Source organism: Myotis lucifugus, unplaced genomic scaffold (assembly GCF_000147115.1).
Source record: "Myotis lucifugus unplaced genomic scaffold, Myoluc2.0 scaffold_141, whole genome shotgun sequence".
NCBI lineage: Eukaryota > Metazoa > Chordata > Mammalia > Chiroptera > Vespertilionidae > Myotis > Myotis lucifugus.
Window position 1 is genome coordinate 2,139,740 of NW_005871189.1, and position 24,091 is coordinate 2,163,830.

The window sequence follows — 24,091 nt, forward strand, 5'->3', positions numbered from 1 at the left end:
GTGATGTGGATACTAGTAAATTATAATTGGTGATATACACACAAACAATGAAAAAGTGACAATAGAGTCTTTCTCGGCTCTAATGAACCCAAATGGCATTCAGTTTTGGCAGGTAGCAAACAGGTCTTGTGAGACAAGTAAAAAGGCCAAGAGAGCACTAAGGCTCCTCACCTGGGACTCTTTGCCCTGTCAGGTGAGCATGAGCTTAAAGTAAATAAGGTAGGAAGGTGTTGGGCAGAAGTCTGTCTCAGTCTTTCCAGTGAGGCCTGAAAGCCCAAGACAAATGGATCTTCATGAAAAATGGACACGGCCAGTAACCAGAGCCTCTCATCATTTGCATGACAAGCCTTTAACCTGCAGTCATGTGACAAGCAAATGAAGAAAAATTAGAAAGAACCATTAACTGAGAAAAAAATTACAATAACACTGAGTGAGGGTCAGAAGATTGTGGAGCAGGTACCAGTTCTTGGCAAGGACACCTGAAAGTCAGGGTCAAAGAGAACGATGACGGTGAACACCAATTACGCGGATGACGACATGTCCAGGTTTAAAGTGGTCTTCATCTTGGTGGTCTCTGGAATCGAGTGCCTCACTGGCATCGTTGGGAATGGTTTCATCACGGCCATCCACGGGACCGAGTGGGCCAGACGCAAAAGACTCCCCGTGGGGGACTGCATTGTGCTGATGCTGAGCTTCTCCAGGCTCTTGCTGCAGATTTGGATGATGCTGGAGAATGTGTACAGCCTACTATTCCAGGCCACTTACAACCAAAACACAGTGTATATACCTTTCAAAGTCATCATCCTCTTTCTGAACTACTCCAACCTCTGGCTCGCCGCCTGGCTCACCATCTTCTACTGTCTTAAAATTGCAAACTTTACGCACCCTTTGTTCGTCACGATGAAGAGGAAAATCACAGTGCTGATGCCCTGGCTTCTGAGGCTGTCGCTGCTCATCTCCTTGTGCTTCAGCTTCCCCTTAACTAAAGACATCTTCAATGTGTACGTGAATAGTTCCATTCCTATCCCCTCCTGCAACGCCACAGAGAAGACGTACATCGCTGATACCAACGTGGTCAACCTGGTTCTTCTCTATAACCTGGGGATCTCCATTCCTCTCGTCATGTTCATCCTGGCAGCCACACTGCTGATCATCTCTCTCAAGAGGCACACCCTGCACATGAAAAGCAATGCCACTGGCTCCAGGGACCCCAGCATGGAGGCCCACTTGGGGGCCATCAGAGCTATCAGCTACTTTCTCATTCTCTACATTTTCAATGCAATTGCTCTATTTCTTTCCATGTCCAATGTCTTCGATGCCTACAGTTTCTGGAATATTTTATGCAAATTCATCATGGCCGCCTACCCTGCTGGCCACTCACTGCTGCTGATCGTGGGCAATCCTGGGCTGAGAAGAGCCTGGAAGCGGTTTCAGCATCGAGTTCATCTTCACCTGTAAGGACAGATTCTGTGGCTGGAATCCACAGGACCTGCTCCAACCAGTTCTGCCCTTTCCTCACCTAGACCTCTCTTCCTCACCCATTTTTTCTTCCCTAATCCTTCTCTGACACTCCTCCTAGGTAAATGAACCCTCTCATGTGTGAAGCTCAATTTTTAACTCTGAATTCTCAACAGAAGTAGCTACGCAACTCTAAGACACATTTGTGAAAGCTCCTTGATCTGTGCTCATTCGGATCCTGCCCTGAGTTCCTCTCTGCTTCCTCCTCCCTTGAGCCTTAAGAAGAGGGTGACTACACATCTCCGTTTGCCTGGGATGATCTTTGTTTGTGCCTAGTATCACTGAGCACCCTTTGATTCTCAAGGCTATATTGGTCTGGTCACCCTGCTTGAGGCACCTTACTAACCCACAGTTAAGAAAGAGGAGGGTGAGTGACTAGCCCAGTATGCCATCGAAGAGCAAATCAGAATACCTCCAGAGAAAGGGGTTCAGGGAAGAAAGGCTGGCCAAAAGTAGCAAGTGCTGTAGAAGTTTCAAGGAAAATGAAGAGTGAAGTAAAAAACTTGGGACTTGACTAAAAGGAGGCCACGTATACTGTTAGGAGAGTGATAAAGTGGCATTCGGATTACAGGAGTTTCCAGAAAAGGTGATAAAAATAATCTCAGATGGTCGTTTGGAGATAAAGGTGAAATACAGGGTGGCAGGTGGATAAGTGGGTGGTCAAACCAATGCTTTATTTTTCCAGATAATAGGGCACAAAGTGAGAAGAGAGGAAAGGAAGAATGAAGAAAAAAGGGTGAAGTGTACGGGAAGCAGAAAGAACATAGAAAGAGGCCAGAGTTAAGGAAAGTCTATTTTGCTTTGCTCCTGACTCTGTGACACACACAGGCGACACCTGTGCCTCTGGCTTTACCGGTTCTGGGTCGCCTTCAGTAGCTGGTGGGGCAAGGGCAGGTTCCCTGGGAGTGGCTGTCTGAGGAGAAGAACAGGACTCTTCCCTGTCAGCCTTCAGCATGGCCTCCAAGGGCTGTTCACAAAATAAGACACCCCACCCCCAGGTACCTTGCAATTAGAAGGGTAGAATTTGGGGTTTTCTTGTACTTGGCTGTTTTTAAAATCAGAACTACTGAGGAAAATGTAAAAAGAATGCTACTGATTGTGCCAAGCTTAAGTAGCTCCCAAATAAAAATGTAAGGTCATCGGCACAGACTAACACCTGAGCTCCTACTCTTAAACACATATTTCAGAGAGTCTTGGGACTTACTGAACTGGAAAGGAAAATATTTATGAAAACACATTGTTTTGGTAGCTTTCCTGTGTGATATTTATTTATACAACTAAAGTTGGTAGAGTTGTTATAGTAAGACAAATTAGATTTTGAGGTTTCATTCCAATTCCTAAAAATAGTTTTTTTTCCAAATAATACATGCATACATGCCCACCAAGGGTGCTCTAATGCATCACAGAGAAAAACAGAAGATTGATTTAAAGTCAACACATCATTAATATGAACAATGCCAAGATAAATACTGCATAATCCCTCTACATGCTTATTGTGAAGAAATATTCCCTCATTGTTTGCAAGAGCCAGGGACGGCAGAGAGCTTCAAGGATGTGACATCTTATCGATGCTTTATTGTTGCACTACCTTCAACCAAATGAAGTTCTCTCCAGTCCTTCCTTCCTTCTTTCCTTCTTTCCTTCCTTTTGTCTTTTCTTTCTTCCTTCTTTCCTTCCTTCCTTGCTTTTTCCCTTCCTCCCCCGCTCCTTTCCTCCTGTTTTTTCTTCCTTCCTTCTTCTTTCTTTCTGTAAAACCCACCTAAACTTCCAGAGCAAGCCAGTCTACCCTGCCTTCAAATTGGTTGGCTTTAGAAAGAAATCTGAAGTCCTAAAGGATCCATTTTTCGAACTCTATGTGACACCCCATCCTGAGAAAGGTTGAAAGTTATGGTGTGAAGGATTCCTTTGCCCACAAATTCACGCTGCACATGTGAACAGCTAAGGGGATTTGGTTGCCATGAGATCCCAACCTGGAAGGCCCACTACAGGGCTGGAGTCTCAAACCTGGTGGCGTCCTCAACAATGAAGACAAGTCCGGTGGCCAAGGCAGGGCTAAGGACTGGGATTGGAGAGCCACCAGATTGTCCCACAGCCCAACACAATCTTCTCCTTCTAATAATTCAATGCCTGCTAAATTCCACCCTGGCTCCTGCTTTTCTGCAGGAATTCTCTTTTCTTATTCTCAGAAATTCTTTGTTTTGAGCTCCTATGACAGAAACATCTACTGAAGAAGGGAAAAGAAACTATAAGTTCAATCAACCAAGACTTGAGCTGGGGGAGGACAGCAGAAAGCAGAAGCAGTCATGGCAGGAAGGGAAAGGAGAGATGCTGAGAGAGGGAGCCTCCCGTCACACTCCCGTTTCCCTCCTCCCTCTGGAGAGAAGTGGAATCCTTAGAGGGGAGGGGGAAGGAGTGGAAATTTCTGACATACTCAGAAAGGCTGGTTTGTGGGAGAAGCAGGAAGGATTAAACAGCTGGGGAGCGAACCTCACTGTTTGAAGGATTGGGGAGCCCTCTGGACCACTTCTCAAGACAAGACCGGAGTTGCCTATGTAGGAAAGGTAGAAGTTGGAGGGAAATGTTCATCTCCAGGGTCTTCTCCGGGGAGGTAACATGTTACATGGTTAGAAGTTACTGTTGGGGGAAGGAGGATGGGAGCATTTTGGAGCCTGGCCTGTGGCCCAGCAGGTCCAGGTAAGAAGCGGCAGCATTTCACACAGAAGCTGTGGGTGCAAGGTCGCACCAGGAGGGACTGGGATGGAAAGTGGGAAGGTGCCGAGGGCTGAAGACAAACATGGCCAATCTCGGGTGGGAGACGTGCTGCACTGAAGCTCCTGCCAGGCCTCGGGATTGTCCCTGCAAGCAGCTCAACAGTCTCCCCGAGCTTTCTGAGGATCAGTTCTGGGGGACCCTTCACAGTGCAGGGTGTCACGTGGCAGAGTGCTCTGTGTCTGCAAAGCTAGCAGTGAGAAGGGATCCAAGGAGAGAATTCTGAGGTGGAACGTTAATTAAGAAGTCTCACGTGGGCCGCTGCACCCCCACCTGTCCCCTCCCTCCCACCATGCAGTCGCTGGAGACAAGATGACTTAAGTTTGGATCCTGGCCCTGATACTTACTGGTGTGTGATGCAGGCATGTGATTGCCTCTCCCTGATCCTCAGTTTCTGTATCTGTAAAATAGGAATAACAATAATGATGATGATGATACCTATGTCCTAGGATTGTCTATCTCATTCTGAGAAATGAGTGTGTGGCCCAGAGGAAGCTCTCCATAAATATTAGCTGTTAATATTGTTAAGGTAAGGGCTGTGAGGCTGAGAAGCAGAGTTCTTGAATGAAGATATTGGAAGTAGGCCAGCCCAGCCGGTGTGACTCAGTTGGTTGGGAGTCGTCCCATGCACCAAGAGGTCATGGGCTCTATACCTGGTCAGGGCACGTGCCTGGGTTTTGGGCTCAATCCCTAGTAGGGGCATGCAGGAGGCGGCCAACTGATGTTTCTCTGTCATTGATGTTTCTCTCTCTCTCCCTCTCTCTCTCTCTCTCTCTCTCTCTCTCCCCCCCCCCAAAAAAAATCAATAAAAACATATTTTTAAAGAAAAGAAAGTAGGCCAAGTGTCCATGGATTCCAAAGCAGCTCAATCATCCAAATGGGAGGGGGGTTGGGCAGAGAGAACAGATCTTAGCTCCTGGCAACATCAAAAGACATCTAGTATTCCAGGGTTTAACCCCTTGGCAATTATTCGAAAGCCTATTTTGCACAAAGCAGGCACTAGGTAGAGGTCAGCAAACTTTCTGTCTAGGGACACAGAGTAAATATTTCAAGTTTTGTGGGACACATGAGTTCCTGTCACAAGTACTCAACTCTTCTGTTGCAGCACAAAAGCCTTTGGAGACAACATGTAAGTGAGCGGACATGGCTGTGCTCCAATTAACTTTTATTTACAGACACTGAAACATGAATTTCATATCATTTTACATGTCATGAAATAATCTTTTGACTTTTTTCAGCCATTTAAACATGCAGAAAGCATTCTTAGCTTATGGGCTCTATAAAAATAGGCATTTGCCGACCCTGCACTCATCACACTCTCCAGCCCAAGGAGGTCCTAAGACCCACCACCAAACCTGCGTTACCTTAGCTGTAAACTAGAGACACTTCAGGACAACTTTGCCATGTTTTGAACATTGCAACTTTCCAAATATTTTCGCCACTTTCAATTTCTCCAGCTTTCATTTATCCCAGTGGTTCTCAACCTTCCTAATGCCGCGACCCTTTAATACAGTTCCTCATGTTGTGGTGACCCCCAATTTCATTGTTACAAATTGAACATAATTAAAGCATAGTGATTAATCACAAAAACAGTATGTAATTATATATGTGTTTTCCGATGGTCTTAGGCGACCCCTGTGAAAGGGTCGTTCGACCCCCAAAGGGGTCGTGACCCACAGGTTGAGAACCGCTGATTTATCCCTTTGCAATTCCGAAATCAGGATCCTTTAGTTCTTTGTAACAAAACAAACAAAACAACTAGTGCCCTGGTCCCCTCTCCCCCACCATGAACTATTAAGGGCAGACACGGGGCACTAAATGTGTTTTTATATAAAGCTTTAAAAGATACCACCCTGAAACTAGTTGATAAGAAGGAGTAAAAATTGGTGAATGAGGTGCTCAGGAACGTTCTGAAGGTGACGTCTCCGGGCCTGAAATGCTCACGCTCCTCCAAACCCCTGCTGTGGGACTGAGCACCACGCGGCTTCTCTTCCTGGGTCGGTCCAGTGGGGCGATGTTTATGACTTCCAGCTCTTTCAGGTGGCTAACTGGCTGGTGTGTTAGGTGGTGATGGGAAACACCTAGCATCAATGTGCTGCGTGGGAAGAACAAGACTTTGGTGTTGAGGATCTAGAGTTGAGTCCCCACTCTGGAAAGTTGCTAAACCTCTCTCAGCCTGTTTCCCCATCTGGAAAACAGAGATGATCATAATATGGGGTTGTTTTGAGAGCCAAAGGAAAACATATGTGTGTCCACAGTAAACTATGAGCCACCGCAAAAGGATTGAGTGTGTTGATTCATTCAACAAAGGTGTACTGAGCATATGGGCTACGCACTGCACTAGATGCTGAGAACTCAGAGGTTAACACAACAAAAATGTCACCCTCCAAGGGCACAGAGCCTAGGGAGGAGCAACTCAATGTGGGAAATATCTCAGTGGAAGTCAATGTACTGTGGGGTCAGGGATGTTCCTCAAATGTTCACAATTAAAACTCCTCTCTAAAAAAAATCCTGCCCTGGCCCGTGTGGATCAGTTGGTTGACCGTCGTACCATGCACCAAAAGGTCGCTAGTTCGATTCCCAGTCAGGGCACATTCCTGGGTTGTGGGCTGGATCCCCAATCAGGGCATGAAGCCAATTGATGATTCTCATATTGATGTTTCTCTCTTTCTCCCTCCCCTTCCTCTTTCTCTAAAATCAATAAGATAAAATTAAAAAAAAAATTTAAATCCTGATGTTCTTGCTTTATCTCCTTCTAGTAAGGAGAGAGGGGAATTCAGGACAGAATCCTTTCTCTCAATATCACTGGACCAGTGAGGAGACTGAGAGAAGAGATGTTCCACAGGGCATCCTTAGAGATCCCCATCAGAACCTGAGGATGCAAAAGAGAAGGGGTCCCATTACATCCAGTCCTCCATAGGGAAAGCTGCTGTTTGCATCTCCTGCCTAGAGCCTTCAGAGACTGCAAATAAATCTGTGGTTTATTCAAACCAGATGCTGGATAATAAATTATTTCTGGTGGCCCTGCATGCAGCTAGAGCCATGAGTGACAGAAACGCTTAGCAGGGAAGGATAGCAATTCAACTCTGAGAAGACTGAACACCCCATGTGACCCCAGTGTGGTTTCTTGTCTCATTTCACTGCTTAGTAGAGGAGGACATAACATTTACAATTCTACTCATAAATGCAGTGAGAAAAATTTGCTTGCCTTTGATTCCAAAACCCAAAAAAATGCCTCAGAAAAACTCAGACTAGCCACTTGGAGGTCGTGTCTCTATAGGACCCTGCAGCCTCCCTCCAACATCTCCTTCTTGCCCAACCCGGCTCCCCGAGGAACAATGGAGGATTCCATTGGGGCATGGATGAGAGAGGCAGGATTTTGTATCTGGTATTTTTTTTAAAAAAATAGCTTTATTGAGGTATGAGACATAAAAAAAGCTGTATATATTTAAGGTATACCATATGAGGAATTTGGAGATAAATATTCACTCATAAAAACATGACCATAATCTCCATCACCTCAAAAGTTCTTTTGGAGAAGGTCTTTTTCTACTGTAGGCAATTAGAGAGGTTTAACATAAGGAGGTCTTTTAGTCACCGTACTACATACATAGTAATTAAGAAGAATTAAATGTCTAGGCTTGGATAATAATACTATCAAGATCTATATAATCCTCAAGATACACTCAAAGATGAGGTGGGGTTTGATACCAATTGTCACTTATTTTAACTGAGATAACTCCTTTAACTGACTAAAATAGTCCTGTGAGTGGGCAATATGTTATATACATGTCTTATGTCTTTTATGAAACAGGCACCCAACAAGTGTTTGTTAAATGGAAGAAAGTGATTTGTAATTCATTCTCTCTCCCTCTCTCCCTCTCCTTCTCACATGTCACATACTGCATTACACTGTATCCACAAAGATTTTAAAATATCTCAAGGGTCATAAACCTGAAAGAGATATAAAGAAATTCTTAAGATGATTCAAGTTTTATGAATTCATGCTTCTCTATATATAAAGCATCTTCTATCATCAGTTTCTACCCAATGAATTCTACTGTACTAGAAAAGAAGTTCACAGTTAGAATGTAATCACTTGAAAATTGCCATCAATTCAAAATGCCATGAATAATTCATATAATTTGAAAACTGTTTCTATAGGCTATGCTTGGATAAGATTAAAGATATGAACCATATTATAACTGTAGAGAGAATGTCAACACCTAAATGAATTAAGATCTTATACCTGCCTTGCAGTGATTTGTATAAGAAACTTTCAGACAAATTGCTTTATTGAAAAGTTAGTATACAAGAAGTAACCTAAGATGGAAATGTGAAGACACAGGTGGGAGCACTTAAAACTTCTGAAAGTACGGACCACAGGGAAGCATCAGTGATGTAGGCAGTGTCCCTGTGGGAACAATGGCTCAGACAGAACTGAGAGACAGTCCTGAATTCCTGGATTTCTACAAATCTGATTGCATTTGAAAGGGCTTCTGTAACTGTGCAACTCTGCCCATAGCATTCACTATCCAGGGCAACCAGCCTCTTATCAATAATCTCTGATCTGCCAAGCCTAACAGAGAACAGATCAGGTCTCTTCACCACACCTGCGGTTCTGGGGAAACCCTCCTTCACTTAGCACGTTCTTCCTTGGGATAACTTGGCTTTGTTCTTTGTCTGATAGCACGGATACTGAGGTACTATGTTGTGGGGGGGAAGCACAGAAGGCTCTGGAGCCAGGCTGTTGAGGTAAGAATCTAACAGTTGCTATTTTCTGGTGTGTACATATATAAGGTAGACCAATATTGGGACTTCCTTCATGGCTTTGTTATTATGACTGAGCTGTTCCATGTACTATCAATACATAGTGCATAGCACTGAGTGATCAAAATATTAGCTATTATAAAAGCTCATTATATTATTACTAGGGGCCCGGTGCACGAAGATTCATGCACTGGGGTAGGTTGGGGGGGGGGTGAAGGGGGGTTCCCTCAGCCCAGCCTGCCCCCTCCCTCTCACATACTGGGAGCCCTCAGGGGATGTCCTACTGATGACTTAGGCCCGCTCCCTGCTTCCCTTGGGGAGCGGGCCTAAACCACAGTCTGGACTCCCTTTTTGGGAGGTGACCAGGCTGATCAAGGGAAGGCACCAGCCCCATCACCCCGCTGCTGCAGCCACTGCCAGTCACCACAGCCACCAAGGTGTTTTCATCAATACAGACTCCAGTCCCTTCACCATGAAAAAATGACAACTTTCTTTAGGCATTTTCAAGATGTGTTTTTCATAGGATATGACATTTCTTTCTTTCTTTTTTTTTTATCCTCATCTGAGGATATGAATCCATTGATTTTTAGAGAATGTGGAAAAGAAAGGGAAAGACAGAGAGAAACATCAAAGTGAGATGAACACTTTGATTGGTTGCCTTCTGCATGAGCCCTGACCTGGGCCCCGGCCAGGGAGGAGCCTGCAACCTAGGTACATGCCCTGGTCAGAATTGAACCCAGACCCTGCAGTCGGCAGGCTGAGGCATTATCCACTGAGCCAAACCAGCTAGGGCAAAATATGACATTTCTTAGCCCTCCAGCAGCAAACCTTCGGTTTTTTCGCCAGGAGTGTGGTGGAAAAACCCTAGATTACCTTTTTGGATTCTTATTACCCAAGTTACTAAGAGTATTACCAGTGGCATACAGGGAGCTTAGCCAATGAGTGGTCAGAAAAGGTGTTTCCTCTGTAGTTCACACCGATCTCCAGCTCGGCCAAGGCTCTAGGCCTGGGCAGGGGACCCCCAGCTCCCTCTGATCGCTGGCTCCACCCCTGCCCAGGCCTAAAGCCTCGTGGCCTGGGTAGGGGCCCCCATCTCCCTCCAATCACTGGCTCTACCCCTGCCCAGCTCCTTCCCATCGCCGGCTCCGCCCCTGGCTTCGATCGCAGGCTCGGCCCTGCCCAGGAGCCCCCCTGGCTCAGGTCCTTCCTAGGCTGCTCAGGGCCCACGTGGGGCCTACCTCGGAGTGACCTGGGTGCTGATGATGTTCCCAGGACCCAGGCTGCTGGGCACCTACGTATGCAAATTAACCACCATCTTTGTTGGGTTAATTTGCATACTCATCCAATTGGCTGGTGGGCATAGCAGAGTGACACCAATTTGCATGTTTCTCTTTTATTAGTGTAGATCAGTGATGGCGAACCTATGACACGTGTGTCAGAGGTAACACGCGAACTCATTTTTTTGGTTGGTTTTTCTTTGTTAAATGGCATTTAAATATATAAAATAAATATCAAAAATATAAGTCTTTGTTTTACTATGGTTGCAAATATCAAAAAATTTCTATATATGACACAGCACCAGAGTTAAATTAGGGTTTTTCAAAATGCTGACACGCCGCGCTCAAAAGGTTCGCCATCACTGGTGTAGATATTCAGTAAGCTCTGCTGCCTACATACACAGTAATTAAGAAGAATTAACACCTATCCTCATCAAACTTTGTGAAAAATTCAAGAGGAGGGAAGACTATTTGGTTACCAGCCTCAAAGGCCCTTTTAATCTTATTCTTTTCTACCTGCTACCCCAGCTATCTAACCTCTAATTTGAAGGAATTAACACAACTTCATATGACATTAGTTTGTGTTTCTTACTCCACAGGTTCCATATTGTTTCTTGTGAAAGAAACCATCCTGACACCACTATTCAGAATTCCTTCCTAGACATGTTTACATCCACATTATTAAGAACAGAGATATAGATTTCTCATGTAGTGTCTAATCTAGTGTTTTCTTCTCAATTTCAGTTTCTGGATTGAGAGGAACTCCTGTTTTCTAGGTGAATGGCATGTGTAATCTATACTAATAAAAGCCTAGGTGGTTTTGTGCCCTCATGTCATCACAAGATGGCCACCACAAGATGACCTTCACAAGATGGCCATCACAAGATGGCTGCCACAAGATGGCCACAAAAGATGGCCACCACAAGATGCCATCAGGCTGGCAAGGGAGGGCAGTTGGGGATGATTGGGCCAGCAGGGAAGCAGCTAGGCATCAATCAGGCTGGCAGGGGAGCGGTTAGGGGCAATCATGCAGGCCGGCAGGCGAGCGGTTGGGAGCCAGTGGTCCTGGATTGTGAGAGGGATGTCAGACTGCCGGTTTAGGCCCGATCCCTGGGTTTACACCAGCAATCAGACACCCCCTGAGGGCTCCCAGATTGGAGAGGGTGCAGGCCGGGCATGAATTTTGTGCACCAGGCCTCTAGTTATATAATAAGAGGGGAAGGTTTCTACCTATTCGGGAAATACAAGTTAATATTTTTATACAAAAAATACCATATAACTTAAACATGTTGCATAAATATAATGCCATTGAATCACACATGCCTTACAGTAAGGTTTCAATAGAACGAATAATGCATTCCCAGATAATTGTGAGTTAAATCTCTCAAGATAATAGATATAATTTTAATTCATACATTTTTTAATGCTTATAAGTATTTGATGAATTCAGTACTTTTTAAACTGCTGGGAATTACTTTCTCTTCCCTTTAAAGACTATAAAGCTTAGGTTAATGTAAATTCTCAGGCTGGTATATACTAAGAAATACTAATGTCATTCAAAAATACTAGTGTGCACATTTCCCCACCCCTTTGTTCTAATGAACAAGGCATTTGGGAAGTCATGGAGGGAGGGAGCTCTGGCTGTGAAGGACTACCAGAGAGGATTTGGAGACACGCAATCATCTGTCTCCTCAAAACTTCCCCTGGAGAAATTTACTAAATCTCAAATAATGAAGAGCAACTGGATCTTTTCCTAAGAGAATTTTGAAGAATACTCAGCCAGTTCTTTTTTTCCAGTTTGAATTGATACAATCCATCCCTCACAAAATGTCCTGATGGTGGAGATTCAGAAGTAGCTTCTGAGGATGAGGACCTAATTCCCACAGGGAATTTCCCACTGAAATACTTCAGGAATTTCCCCAGCATCCTCTCCCAACACATTCTTTTAACCCCTTATCTACTCAGCTCTATTATAGCTGTCTTGTGCTACCCAAAACCATCTTCAAATGAGTTGGTTCAAACATCACAAAAATATGGGAAAAAATTTCAAGAACTTCAATAGGTGATTAAATCTTGCTTTATTAGAAATTATTATAACCCAAGAATAAATGTAAAGTGTGAGTAATGCTCAAAGCCTTTACCTCTAGAACATTTAAACATTTACTAATAAATTTCCTTCATTTGACCAAATCTTAAACCTTTAATATATTTTAGGATTCATTACATAGTTTCTTGTTGGACTAAAGTTTTCCCTAGCTTTTTCCCTTTGCTACTAAATTATTTCACCAAGGAGTTTTAAGTTTCTTTAGATTCTTATTTCATTCACCCCACAATTGGTGAGATAAATTCATATAACTCTGCAATATTTTCTGTATTAAAATTTCAGTCTACTTCCGAAGTTTTCTCTTATGGTATTAATTTAACTATACTGTTTCTAGCTACAACAAAGTGACAAGAGGTCACATATGTCTAAATACATAAGCCAGAGAAATGTATTGATATAATTTTCTTACATTTAATTTATTCTCCATATAATAATATTCCTGGCCTTAAAAAATGAAGAGAATTCATTATTTTTTTAAAGAAAGACCAGATATTCTGATAATTTAGTTGTCCCATTTCAACTTTAGAAGATATGCTCTTCTGTAGGTTTTTTATCCAACTTTTAGAGCTAGAATTTGAACAATTACTATTTTTATATCAAACTTCTAATTGGGACATTTTTCTGGGTGTTTCCTTCACCAAACCACATATTTCTTAAGGCACTTGAACACCTATCTACCCTTCACATGGACCTCATCTGCAGTGCTCTATACAAGGCATCCTTCACCTGAGCGTTCCTCAGGCTGTAGATGAGGGGGTTCAGCATTGGGTTAAAGAGACTGTGAAACAAGGACAGTATTTTCTCCTTCTCTTCTCGTTGACTGGATTCTGGGACCATATAAACCACCATGGCTATGCCAAAGAAGAGTCCGACCACACAGAGGTGGGAGGAGCAGGTGGAGAAGGCCTTTTTGCGTCCCTCCTTTGACTGGATATTTAGGATGGCCCAGAGGATGCGTATATAGGAAACTAGCATTAAGCAGAGGGGCCCAACTAAGACAAAGACAGAAGCAGAGAAGATGACCACTTTGTTGATCCATGTATCAACACAAGCCAGCTTGAGGACAGACAGGATCTCACAGAAGAGGTGGTTTATTTCCAGGGGCCCACAGAAGAGCAACCTTACAAGGAGAATTGCATGGATCAGAGCCAGGACAAATCCACATGACCAGGAAGTGATGACCAGGGCTGTGCAAGCTCTCCAGCTCATAATGACAGTGTACTGGAGGGGGTGGCAAATGGCCACAAACCGATCATAGGACATGGCCACCAAAATCAGGCATTCTGTAGCAGCAAGACCCAAATACAGAAATGTCTGCACAATGCATGGGGCAAAGGAGATGGTTCTCTTCTGGTTCACTAAGTTTGCCAGCATCTTGGGGACATTGTTGGAAGCATAGGACATGTCAATGATGGCCAAGTGTGAGAGAAAGAAGTACATGGGGGTGTGTAGCCTCTGGTCCAGAACGATGAGTACAAAGATCATGCCATTTGCCAACAGACTGAAGATATAGAACAGGGAGAAGATCCAGAATAGGAACATTTCCACCTCTGCACTGAGCTGGAATCCCACCAGGATGAACTCTGTGACCCAGGACTGGTTGCCCCCCATTCCTTAATGGCAGCTGTTCAAGGATTGAAAAGTGATAAAAAGGTCAAAGCTGGATAATCAACAAAAATTGGAGTTATTTATCTCAAAATGAGCTCAGAGAAAAGTTATATACTTGTCCCTATTCAAAAGCTACTCCTACTCCCAAAAATTGGTTACCTATTTTTAACTTTTAATATGAAATAAATTTAAACTTACAGAAAAGGGTCAAGAATTATGCAAAGAACGCCACTATACCCAGATACCCAGATTCAAAGAATTTTAATATTTCTTTAATATTTGCTTTATCATTCTCTTTTTATCTATATTATTACATATGGTTATTACTTTGTCTGAACCAGTTGAGATTAAAGTGTAGGCATGAACCAGTTGAGATTAAAGTGTAGGCATGATGTCCATTACCCCTAAATTCCTCATTTTTTCACCAAGAACAAAGACATTAACAAATATAACCACAATATAATTATCAAAATCAGACAATGTAATGTTGATGTGAATCATTAAACTACACTATTCTCTCTCTACTCCCCCATCCAGGACCCAATCCAAGATTACATATTATACTTAATGTCATTTATCTTTAGTTTCCTTTCATCTGAAATAGTCTGTCTTTGCCAGTCATGACCACTGAATTTTGGAAGAATATAGAGAAGTTCTTTAGTAGGATGTTCCCCAAATTGAAATTGTATGAAGCTCCTCATTTTTATTCAGATTATTCACTTTCTGAAGGAAAAATAAGTATTCTTCATTGTATTCCATGAGTAAGTGCTTGATGTTCATTTATCCCATTATTGGTGATGCTGACTTTCATCACTTGGTGAAGATGGTGCCTCCCAAATATCTCCATTACAAAATCATTTTTTCACTGATGTAATTTCTGGAGCATCCATTAAAATTACTATCAAATATTCTGTTCTTCATAAAGCTTTCTAATCACTAATTTCAGTGCCTGTTGATTATCTTGCCTGGCTCAGTTATTAGTAATGATTATTGCACACATGGTGTTCTTACTCCATTATTGTTGTTATATTTATTGGTTTTCAATTTCCTTTTAAGGGAAGGCTCTATCATCTATCTACCTATCTATCAATTATCTATATTTCTTTATGCATCTGCATCTGTCATCTTTCTATCAGTATGGACTCATGAATTTTTATCAAGGGATTGTAATTATTATTATTTATTCATGCTTAATTATTCTAGATATAAACCCTCTAAGCTTGCCCATTTGTCCTGTTAACATGTTTCCATAATTTTGAGTACTCCCTTACTTCTGATATGATGGTTTACAGTTTTCTTATACATTCCCCTCCTCAGCCTTAGACACAGCCATTTCTCCAAAGAGATATCTTTAGTAAAAAATCTTATTACTTCACTGAAGAGTCATATTTATAAAACAATATCTGTATTTTAATAATTTATACTTTTATCATGATTTCTGCCATATTTCTGATGTCCTCTTTTAAAAGAACAAGCATATAATTTGACAAGGAATACAAATTGTTACTGGAATAACAAATTCTTATGTTTATAAAAATAAAACACAGCCATGCCGAAACCGGTTTGGCTCAGTGGATAGAGCGTCGGCCTGCGGACTGAAAGGTCCCAGGTTCGATTCCGGTCAAGGGCATGTACCTGGGTTGCGGGCACATCCCCAGTGGGAGATGTGCAGGAGGCAGCTGATCGATGTTTCTCTCCCATCGATGTTTCTAACTATCTATCTCTCTCCCTTCCTCTCTGTAAAAAATCAATAAAATATATTTAAAAAAAAAAAATAAAAAAATAAAACACAGCTTAACTGACTTCCCTTTAATGAAATCTAATCTATTTCTCTAAATTAACATTATTAGCATTGAAGAAAATGGTCTTAATTTTATATAGTAGTTTATTTTTAGGCAAAATATATAATTGTAACTAACTCATTAATCATCAAGGTTATATTATTCTTTTTTATTTATATTTAGAAAATTAGGCTCTTGAACATTTTAACTTTAGAGGTTAAAGTTGTAAAAATATGGTTCATTGTGTGAATAAGGTGGTTCTTACCTGATGTGAGGGTTTGACAGCAACTTTCAAAAGCTTCTCAGAAAAACAGTATGAAACCCTATTGAAAACTAAAAAGATAATACTCTGAAAAAAGCCAAAAGTGATCATTGTTAATAATTTGTATATAGAGTTACACCTTTTTACTGTACATTCATTTTCATATATATCATGAATTTAAATATATGCATATCAAACAGTGTTGCTAGTTTATCTACTTCTTTCATTTAGAAACACACAAGGAACTATTTCCCATGTCGAAATATTTCTCTGAAGCATGCTTTGAATAGCTGCACACTATTGTATTTTTGTTTTTTTATTTTTCATGAATCCTTATAGTAAATTCTGAGATTTGAAAGTGCTCAGTCAAATCAGTCATATAATGTATGTATCTCTATCTTCAGTCATCTAACAAAATCCCAGATGTATAAAGACAGCTCTGTCAGAAAGCACCCAGTGGAAGGATGTCTAACTTAACAGCTATTTTTCCCTAAATCCTAAACTCACCTTCCTATGTGGTTGTCCCATTTGTATGGCTGTTCCTACCATGCTGGCTGCCAAAGGAGTGTTGATCCTCTTTTAATGCTCAGGTGAAAGCCTGCTTATTATCAACTTACTTTGGTTCATTCTTATCTCAGATTGATACCAAATACTGAAAAATAAGAAAAATGATAAATGGAAATTAATACTCCACAAAGCTTAAGTACAACCTGACTTATAATGTGTGTAGCTATTTGGTTACCAGGCTGAAAATCCATCTTATTGTTATTCTTATTCTTATTCTTCCTGCTACCTGACCTATCTACCCTCTAATTCAAAGGAAATGGCACAATTTTACTAGTATGTGACATTAGTTTATGTCTCTTATTCCCCAGGTTCCATATGGTTCCATGTGAAAGAAATTATCCTAATCCCACTAGACAAGTTTACATCCACATTATTATAAACAGAGATACAGATTTCTCATGTAGTGTCTAATCTAGTATTTTCTTCTCGATTCCAATTTCTGGCTTGAGAGGAACTCCTGTTTTCTAGGTGAATGGCATCTGTATTTATATGACTCTTCACTAGATATTAATAAGAGGGGAAGGTTTTTGCCTATGCAGGAATTACAAGTTAAACAATATTTTTATATAAAGAATACCATATCACTTAAACATGTTGCATAAATAAAGAAGAAAATACCACAGGAGGCCTAAAACTCCACCTTCCTAGTAGAGTAAATAAAACACTTGAAGCTCAAATAACAAAAGTTTTGTGTGATCAGTATGAGCAGTTCCTCATCTGGGCAGTCCTGTAACTCCGAGTGTTTTCTTGATCTGTGGAGCTTTATTGCTCCAACTCTTGTCAGGAGTCTGAGCACTCAATCTATCCTCTTTTATGATAGGAAAGATCTATATATATATAATCTATATATATAAAAGTCTAATATGCTAAGTGTCCGACCATCTGCTCGACTGTTCAACCAGTCGCTATGATGTGCACTGACCACCAGGGGCAGGCACTCCAACCAGTAGGTTAGCTTGCTGCTGGGGTCTAGCTGATGGGGACTGGGCAAAAGGGGCCAGACACTCCCTGGAGCCCTCCCGCAGCCCCTCCCATGGTCCCTCCCAGGCCCCGATCATGCACCGGTGGGGTCCCTCAACCTGGCCTGTGCCCTCTTGCAATCCAGAACCCCTCAGGGGATGTTGGAGAGCCAGTTTCAGCCCAATTCCCACAGGCCAGGCTGAGGGACCCCACTGGTGCATGAATTTGTGCACCAGGCCTCTGTGGCTTCCAATCTGATAATCATCATGATATGCTGATAACATGGGACGGTCAGGAAATGAAATAACTAGGTGGCAAACTTACACCTTACACTGTTTCAGCAAAGAAACAACTTACTGAAACTCTTACTAGGATTTTCTTTTCCACTGAGAGAACTTTCCCTGGACATCACCACCATCATTAGGCAAAGTAATACACAACATCATTAATCTGGCTATGTCAGAGCCTCACTCAGAGACAATGCCTGGATACACAGCCTCTCACTGAGATGCTGTGCTGGCTCTGCCCACCACCAAGCAGGCGCATTGCGGGGTCAAGGCGCCTGCCCATAGCAAAGTCGGCAGAAGTTCCCTAAGATGAGGAAGGAAGAAATCTAGGTGCCTATTATATCTACCTGCAAGGCACAACACGAGTCAGGAGGAAAGATCACCCAGCAATGTCATTCCTGTACACACAGCCAGGTGGTTTCTGTGGCTGTCCTGGCCTACACCTGGCCTATACCTGCACTGAAACCTACGTCCCAGCATGAATTCCCCACTACTGCACAAGGAGATGCTAGCACTGGGTTTCTCATGAGCATCTCTCTGACCTGGAATAAACCCCCATAGCTGAGAGATGTACCTCTAAACTGGTGTGGTATCCTGCTGCCTCAGCAGCTTGTGGGAGTTTAAATCCAGGTACAGGAGGATCCACAGGTCTTGGTGAAGGTTTCTCAGAGAAGCCCAGGAGCACAGCTTTTACTTTAGAATCAGATGAATTAAAAACATTCTTCAGTTTTTATTGAGAGTTCAAATTCCCAGAAGGATCATAAGATACCATACCTAGTTATCTTCTCTCTGAGGGAAAAAAGAAAATCTCTGAATTTTCTCTCTGGAGGAGAGCCGAGATTGGTTCTGATTGTCCTCAGAGGAAAAATACTAGGGAACAGGCAGGGTGGATACTAGCAGCGTACTGTGTCTACATAAACTTTCAGATATCTCAAGGGTTTTAAACCTGAGACAGGTATCAAAAATTACAGTACCCAAACTCTTATAATCATTAGTTTTATGAATGCATGCTTCTCTACAATCCCCATGCATGTACACAAGAGGCTGGGAGTTTTAGGTGGTTGAGACGTGGGTTCCCATGGAACTTGTTAGGGCAACCCTGAGAGAGAACGGTTCCCCTAAGCAGGACTATCTCTCACTGCAGTCAGGGTTGACAGGTACAAAGGAGGAAGGATTATAATATCCATAAGCAACAGTGATTGAGTCCTTCTTATGTTTCAGAAAAGGTGCTAAATACCATATATTGACCACATAGTTCCATCTGATTATAATTTTCACTTTATAGATGTGGAGATCAAAGCTTAAGCACACTGTTATGAATTCTTTGAGTGTGCTCCAGGGACCACTGGGAATCTCTGAGAACCTTTCAAAGGGTCTATGAGGTCAAAACTACTTTCACGATAACATGTAGACACTTTCTGCCTTCTTCATCCTCACTCTCTCCTAGTGCACAGTGGAGCTCTAGAGGCAAAATGACATGTGATGTTGCAACAGACAGAATGCAGAAGAATAAAAGCCAGTGGTCCTCTGTTAAACCAAATACTGGAAAATTTTATATAAAACTCCGGTCTTCGGTCTTCGTACCTTCCCCACATCTCTTCTGGGGCTTTTTATTGGTATCTGCTTGGTTACTAATTTATTTGTTTATTAATAGGCTGGGTTATTTTAGTGGCGTGTATTCTCCCTTGCACTGTACTTCAGTGATAACATCAGAGGGTGCTGCTTCTCATGAAGGGCAACCTTGGGTACACCTACATTCATCCTGGGATGAGGGTGGTTTTGACAGGGTTCTCTTTGCCTAGTCACTGACCATGCCCAGCTGTTAAACTCCACACTAACTTGGGCTGATCAGTCTATAGTTTTCAGTAATGATCCAGGGCATATACCACAAAAGAGAAAGATCAAATCAAATTTGGGATCCACTGGTTAGTTAGTATTTGAGATTCCTTCTGACCCCTAGTGGGTGCCTCTCAGCTACTTCTTTCACCAGCTCTTGCCTGCAAATTAGTCAGCCAACAGTTTAGCCTGTATCTCCAATGGATCTATCAATCTCTTCCCAGCTGTATTTCACCAGAATTTCTGGCTGTTTTTTGAGAGAGCCCTTAGGCTTGAATTTCTCCAATCTGTTGCAAATGAAGTCAGCTCCCGTAGGAGAGATTACCATCTATTTGAAGACTGGCTACTTTACCTCCAGCCAAATTCTCTGAGCCGCTGTTTTTAGCTGGGTGTGGGGACCATGGCAAATGCTCCCGGAGTGGTATTTCCATTGTAGGAACTGGGCTCAGCAAGGAGTGGGGGTGCGACCACCACATTAGAGTGGTTTTGTGCCCACGGAAATGTCTCTGTCCTGGGTGGGGGCTGGGCAGAAGAAGGGCTGTGATTTCTTGATCTCTCAAGATAGGAGCCCCATGGACCCTGTTAAGACATCATCTCAGAGAAATTGTTATCTCCCAATGGAGAAAATGTGGTTGCCAAATAATCACTGCACATTCCTCACTTATATTTTTGACTTGGGAGTTTAGATATACCTCTCCCTAATTTTCTTTAGTTTGCCCTCCATTTCAAACATCTCCAGATTTCTGAGCCACATTTTTATTCCTTCATCCTGGGTTAAAAGCCGACAGTTAAAATGAAAAATGAATCTCTCTCTCTCTCTCTCTCTCTCTCTCTCGATTATAAAGTCCTGCCCTTTCTAATTTCCTAAGTGTATCTTAGTTGAATTCTCTAAAAAATCTTACTTCTTAAACTGTGATGGAAGGAACACTTCAAAATTAGAGTAATCATTTTAATCTACTGAAGAGCCGAAAAATATATTTAAGAGGAGGCAAATTGGGGTTCTTTTCTTAAAATAATGTTACTCTTCTTACTTCCTTATTATTCTCCAGCACACACCCTCTACTTCATTCAACTCCTACTCCCACTCCTGAAATTCTCATTGCTTGTTTATGTCAGTTTTATCCTTGTATCACCCATTTGACTTCAGACATAATGTCTATTCTCAAAGCACACACAGAGCCCTCTTCAGCCCTTTCAACCAAAATTGGACTCCCTTCTCTGGTAGACTAAATGCATTTATTAAAACACCCTTCAAGGTGGTGCTTAAATAATTTCTTTTTACTTTTAATACTCTTATAGTGTTCATCTTTCCTATATTTTACAAGCAAAAAAAATTATTATAAAAAATAAATTTCACTTATCAATACCCGGAGAGAGCTAAGGATAATAATTTGGTGCATGTTCATTCAGGTATGCATAATTACCATTTTTATTTCTTTTGATGTGGACAATATGTTATCATTTAACATAGCTTATGGTGGATACAAAGAGGTGTCATGAGTCCTCTCTATTTTTTGTTTCTAATCTTTGAAACACTAGAGCAAAAACATTTACTCTCAAAAGCCTTAGACTTCTTATGAGTATTAATATTTATGTTAATTACTATTTTATATTTTATTAATAATAAATATTACAAAGCATACTTGGCTCTATCGTTGGTGATGGACCTTTAGGGATAAAAATGTTTACAGATCACAATTAGGTGCAATACCTTCAGCTGCACCTAAATATAGTTTTAATATTTTGCCATCTCTGAGACAGAAATTCCTCCTTCACAGGGCTTGAATCTATTATTTTTTTAAAGTCCACTTAGCACAAAGAATTTCAATGGGATAGTTGAGAAAGATAAAATAATATAAGCAATGATGAGAAATTAGAAGTGTTCGTGACTGTTTTCATCATAACTTGTCATGGCACATCTTTTTTAACTGTACGATGCTATTGTAGGATATGCTCCACCAAAACAAGGGAGTCAAAAAAGAAGAAGACATTACATGAATGAACTAAGGAGCCCAACTTAGGATAAAGGCAGATGGAATTTCTAGAAAGTAACCAGTCTAGATAAAGAATGGAAATCTCCTGAGAAATAGATATATTATCTGAGATGACCAAGCGGGGCTGAAAGTACAGAAAGCTTTAGCAACAGGCACAAAGAATCCAAAGCAGAAAATAGCAGGGAAATTAGTCACCTTCGTTACTTGCAGCTATAAGTATTAAATATATACACTCTTCCAGCTTAGAAAGTCAGGTAAGAGAAAACATTGGCCTATTGTAGAGTTTCCTTGTCAAATATGTTGCCTCTGCTGATCACAGCACCCTGTGGAAACCATTATGATTAAAGGCTCAATATCCCAGAGATTTCTGGATGGATATATAAATGTATATGTATATATATATATATATATATATATATATATATATATATTCATTCAAGGCTAATAGGACAGATGGATGAATGATTTCACATTTGGTTAATGGAATCACACATATCTCTGTGCACTCAGAAAAAGGAAAGTATAAGCACATGATAAATATTTTTATATAAATTGGTTCATATTCATGCTATTTTTAAGCACATTTTTAAAATATATTTTATTGATTTTACAGAGAGGAAGGGAGAGCGATAGAGAATTAGAAACATCAATGAAAGAGAAACATCAATCAGCTGCCTCCTGCACACCCCCTACTGGTTATGTGTCTGCAACCAAGGTACATGCCCTTGACCAGAATCAAACCTGGGACCCTTCAGTCCGCAGGCCAATGCTCTATCCACTGAGCCAAACTGGTTAGGGCTAAGCACATTTATTTTTAATGTAATAGCAAGAAAACTATTTACTACATAACTAAAGTACGTATTCTATTTCAGAGTCCTTTTTTAAAAATGGTATAAGATGAGAGTCAAAACAATCTCTTTGATAAAAGAATAATGTTTCATTTTATTTAGAGGTTGTGTCTATTAGGTTTTTAAACACTAAGTCTTATCTTGAGAGAATATCAATTAGATCCCTAAAACTGAAGTATGAGGAAATTAACACACTTCAATTTCTGACTTCTCAAGATTTAAGAAGGCTTGCTTCAGAACTTAAACCTTTTAGTAGATACTGTTATTTGTCTGTCCTGGGCCATTGCTCCCTTCCTTGCTGATTTAGCAATGCTGATTTTCTTCCCATATGATGAAGTAAAATTATCAGAGGATGTGGGCCTCACTTTGAGCCACAGGGGAGTAAACCACGATTGACCTAAGCCAAGCTCCAATTTCATCCTTTTTGTCAGGGACCAGTTTAGAGAGAGTCATTTGGCCCAATTTTGGTCACTGGCAGAGAAGGGAAATCTGCTCAGAGGAAAGGCTTCTGGTGCCTCTCCTGTAACAGGGGAAAGACAAAAGAATTTCTTGTGCCTCTTTTTAAAATTAATTTTAAATATTACATTTGAACTAGGGGCCCAGTGCACAAAATTTGTGCATGGGGTGGGGGGTGTCCCTCAGCCTGACCTGCACCCTCTCCAATCTGGGAGCCATCAGGGGATGTCCTACTGACAGCTTAGGCTCGCTCCCTGTGGTTCTCTGCTCTCTGCAGGGCCTGCCGGCTCCATACCTCAGTGACTGCCAAGCAGGCCATACTGGGTGCTGCCTGTGGGCCACACTTGCCTGCTCTCCAGTCACTGCAGCGATGGCCAAGCAGGCCATGCTGGGAGCTGCCTCCTACCTGCTGGCAGTCTCCATGGAGGTGATGAGGTTAATTTGCATACTCACTCTGATTGGCTGGTGAGTGTAGTGGAGGGACAGTTAATTTACATGTTTCTCTTTTATTATATAGGCTCTTTTACCACAGAACATCTGAAAATGGTTCATCCATCATATGGTTAGGAAAAAATCTCTATTCTGCTTTCATTCTTAAAGTATGTTTATTTTGTAAAGTGATTTGGGTAAAAGATAAACTGGAGTGATGTGGTAGAAAGTTACCTAGTCGTGACAAGTGGAACTCTGAAATATGCTGGTCTTGGAGGAGGGAATACTTGAGACCTAATAGATTAGAAGGTCTGGTAGAAGAGGATTCTATGTCTTGCCTTTTCACCCTTTTTATGCTCTTTATTGAATAATACACATTCTTAATTTCAATTTAGTCAAATTTATCAATGTTTTCTTTTGTGACTAATAATTTTGCATGTTATTTTTAAAATCCTTCCCCTTTGTATCTTCTAAAACCTTTATAGTTTTGCCTCTGACAGTTGGGTCTTGAATACACTAGGACTTGTGTTTTCCACGAGTGAGTATGTATGTGGCTACTCAATTGTGCCAGCACCATTTCCAGCAAAGCCCTTCCTTGCCTTGCCACACCTCTCATCTAGCAAGT

The 24,091-nt window shown here is 41.5% G+C and overlaps 2 protein-coding genes across 2 annotated transcripts; one reads left to right on the forward strand and one right to left on the reverse strand.

Moving 5' to 3' along the window:
* The first annotated feature begins 513 nt into the window (after positions 1–513).
* TAS2R40 (taste 2 receptor member 40) lies at positions 514–1,458 on the forward strand. Its single transcript, XM_014460809.2, has one exon. It carries the CDS (start codon positions 538–540, stop codon positions 1,456–1,458), a length of 921 nt encoding a protein of 306 aa, XP_014316295.1. The 5' UTR covers positions 514–537.
* Positions 1,459–13,119: 11,661 nt separating this feature from the next.
* Positions 13,120–14,049, reverse strand: LOC102428913 (olfactory receptor 2A2). The gene has a single exon (XM_006094739.1). It carries the CDS (start codon positions 14,047–14,049, stop codon positions 13,120–13,122), a length of 930 nt encoding a protein of 309 aa, XP_006094801.1.
* Between the last annotated feature and the right edge of the window lie 10,042 nt (positions 14,050–24,091).

Excerpts from the sequence above, each read along its gene's own strand:
- TAS2R40 (XM_014460809.2), top strand. The coding sequence starts at position 538 with ATGTCCAGGTTTAAAGTGGTCTTCATCTTGGTGGTCTCTGGAATCGAG.
- LOC102428913 (XM_006094739.1), bottom strand. The coding sequence starts at position 14,049 with ATGGGGGGCAACCAGTCCTGGGTCACAGAGTTCATCCTGGTGGGATTC.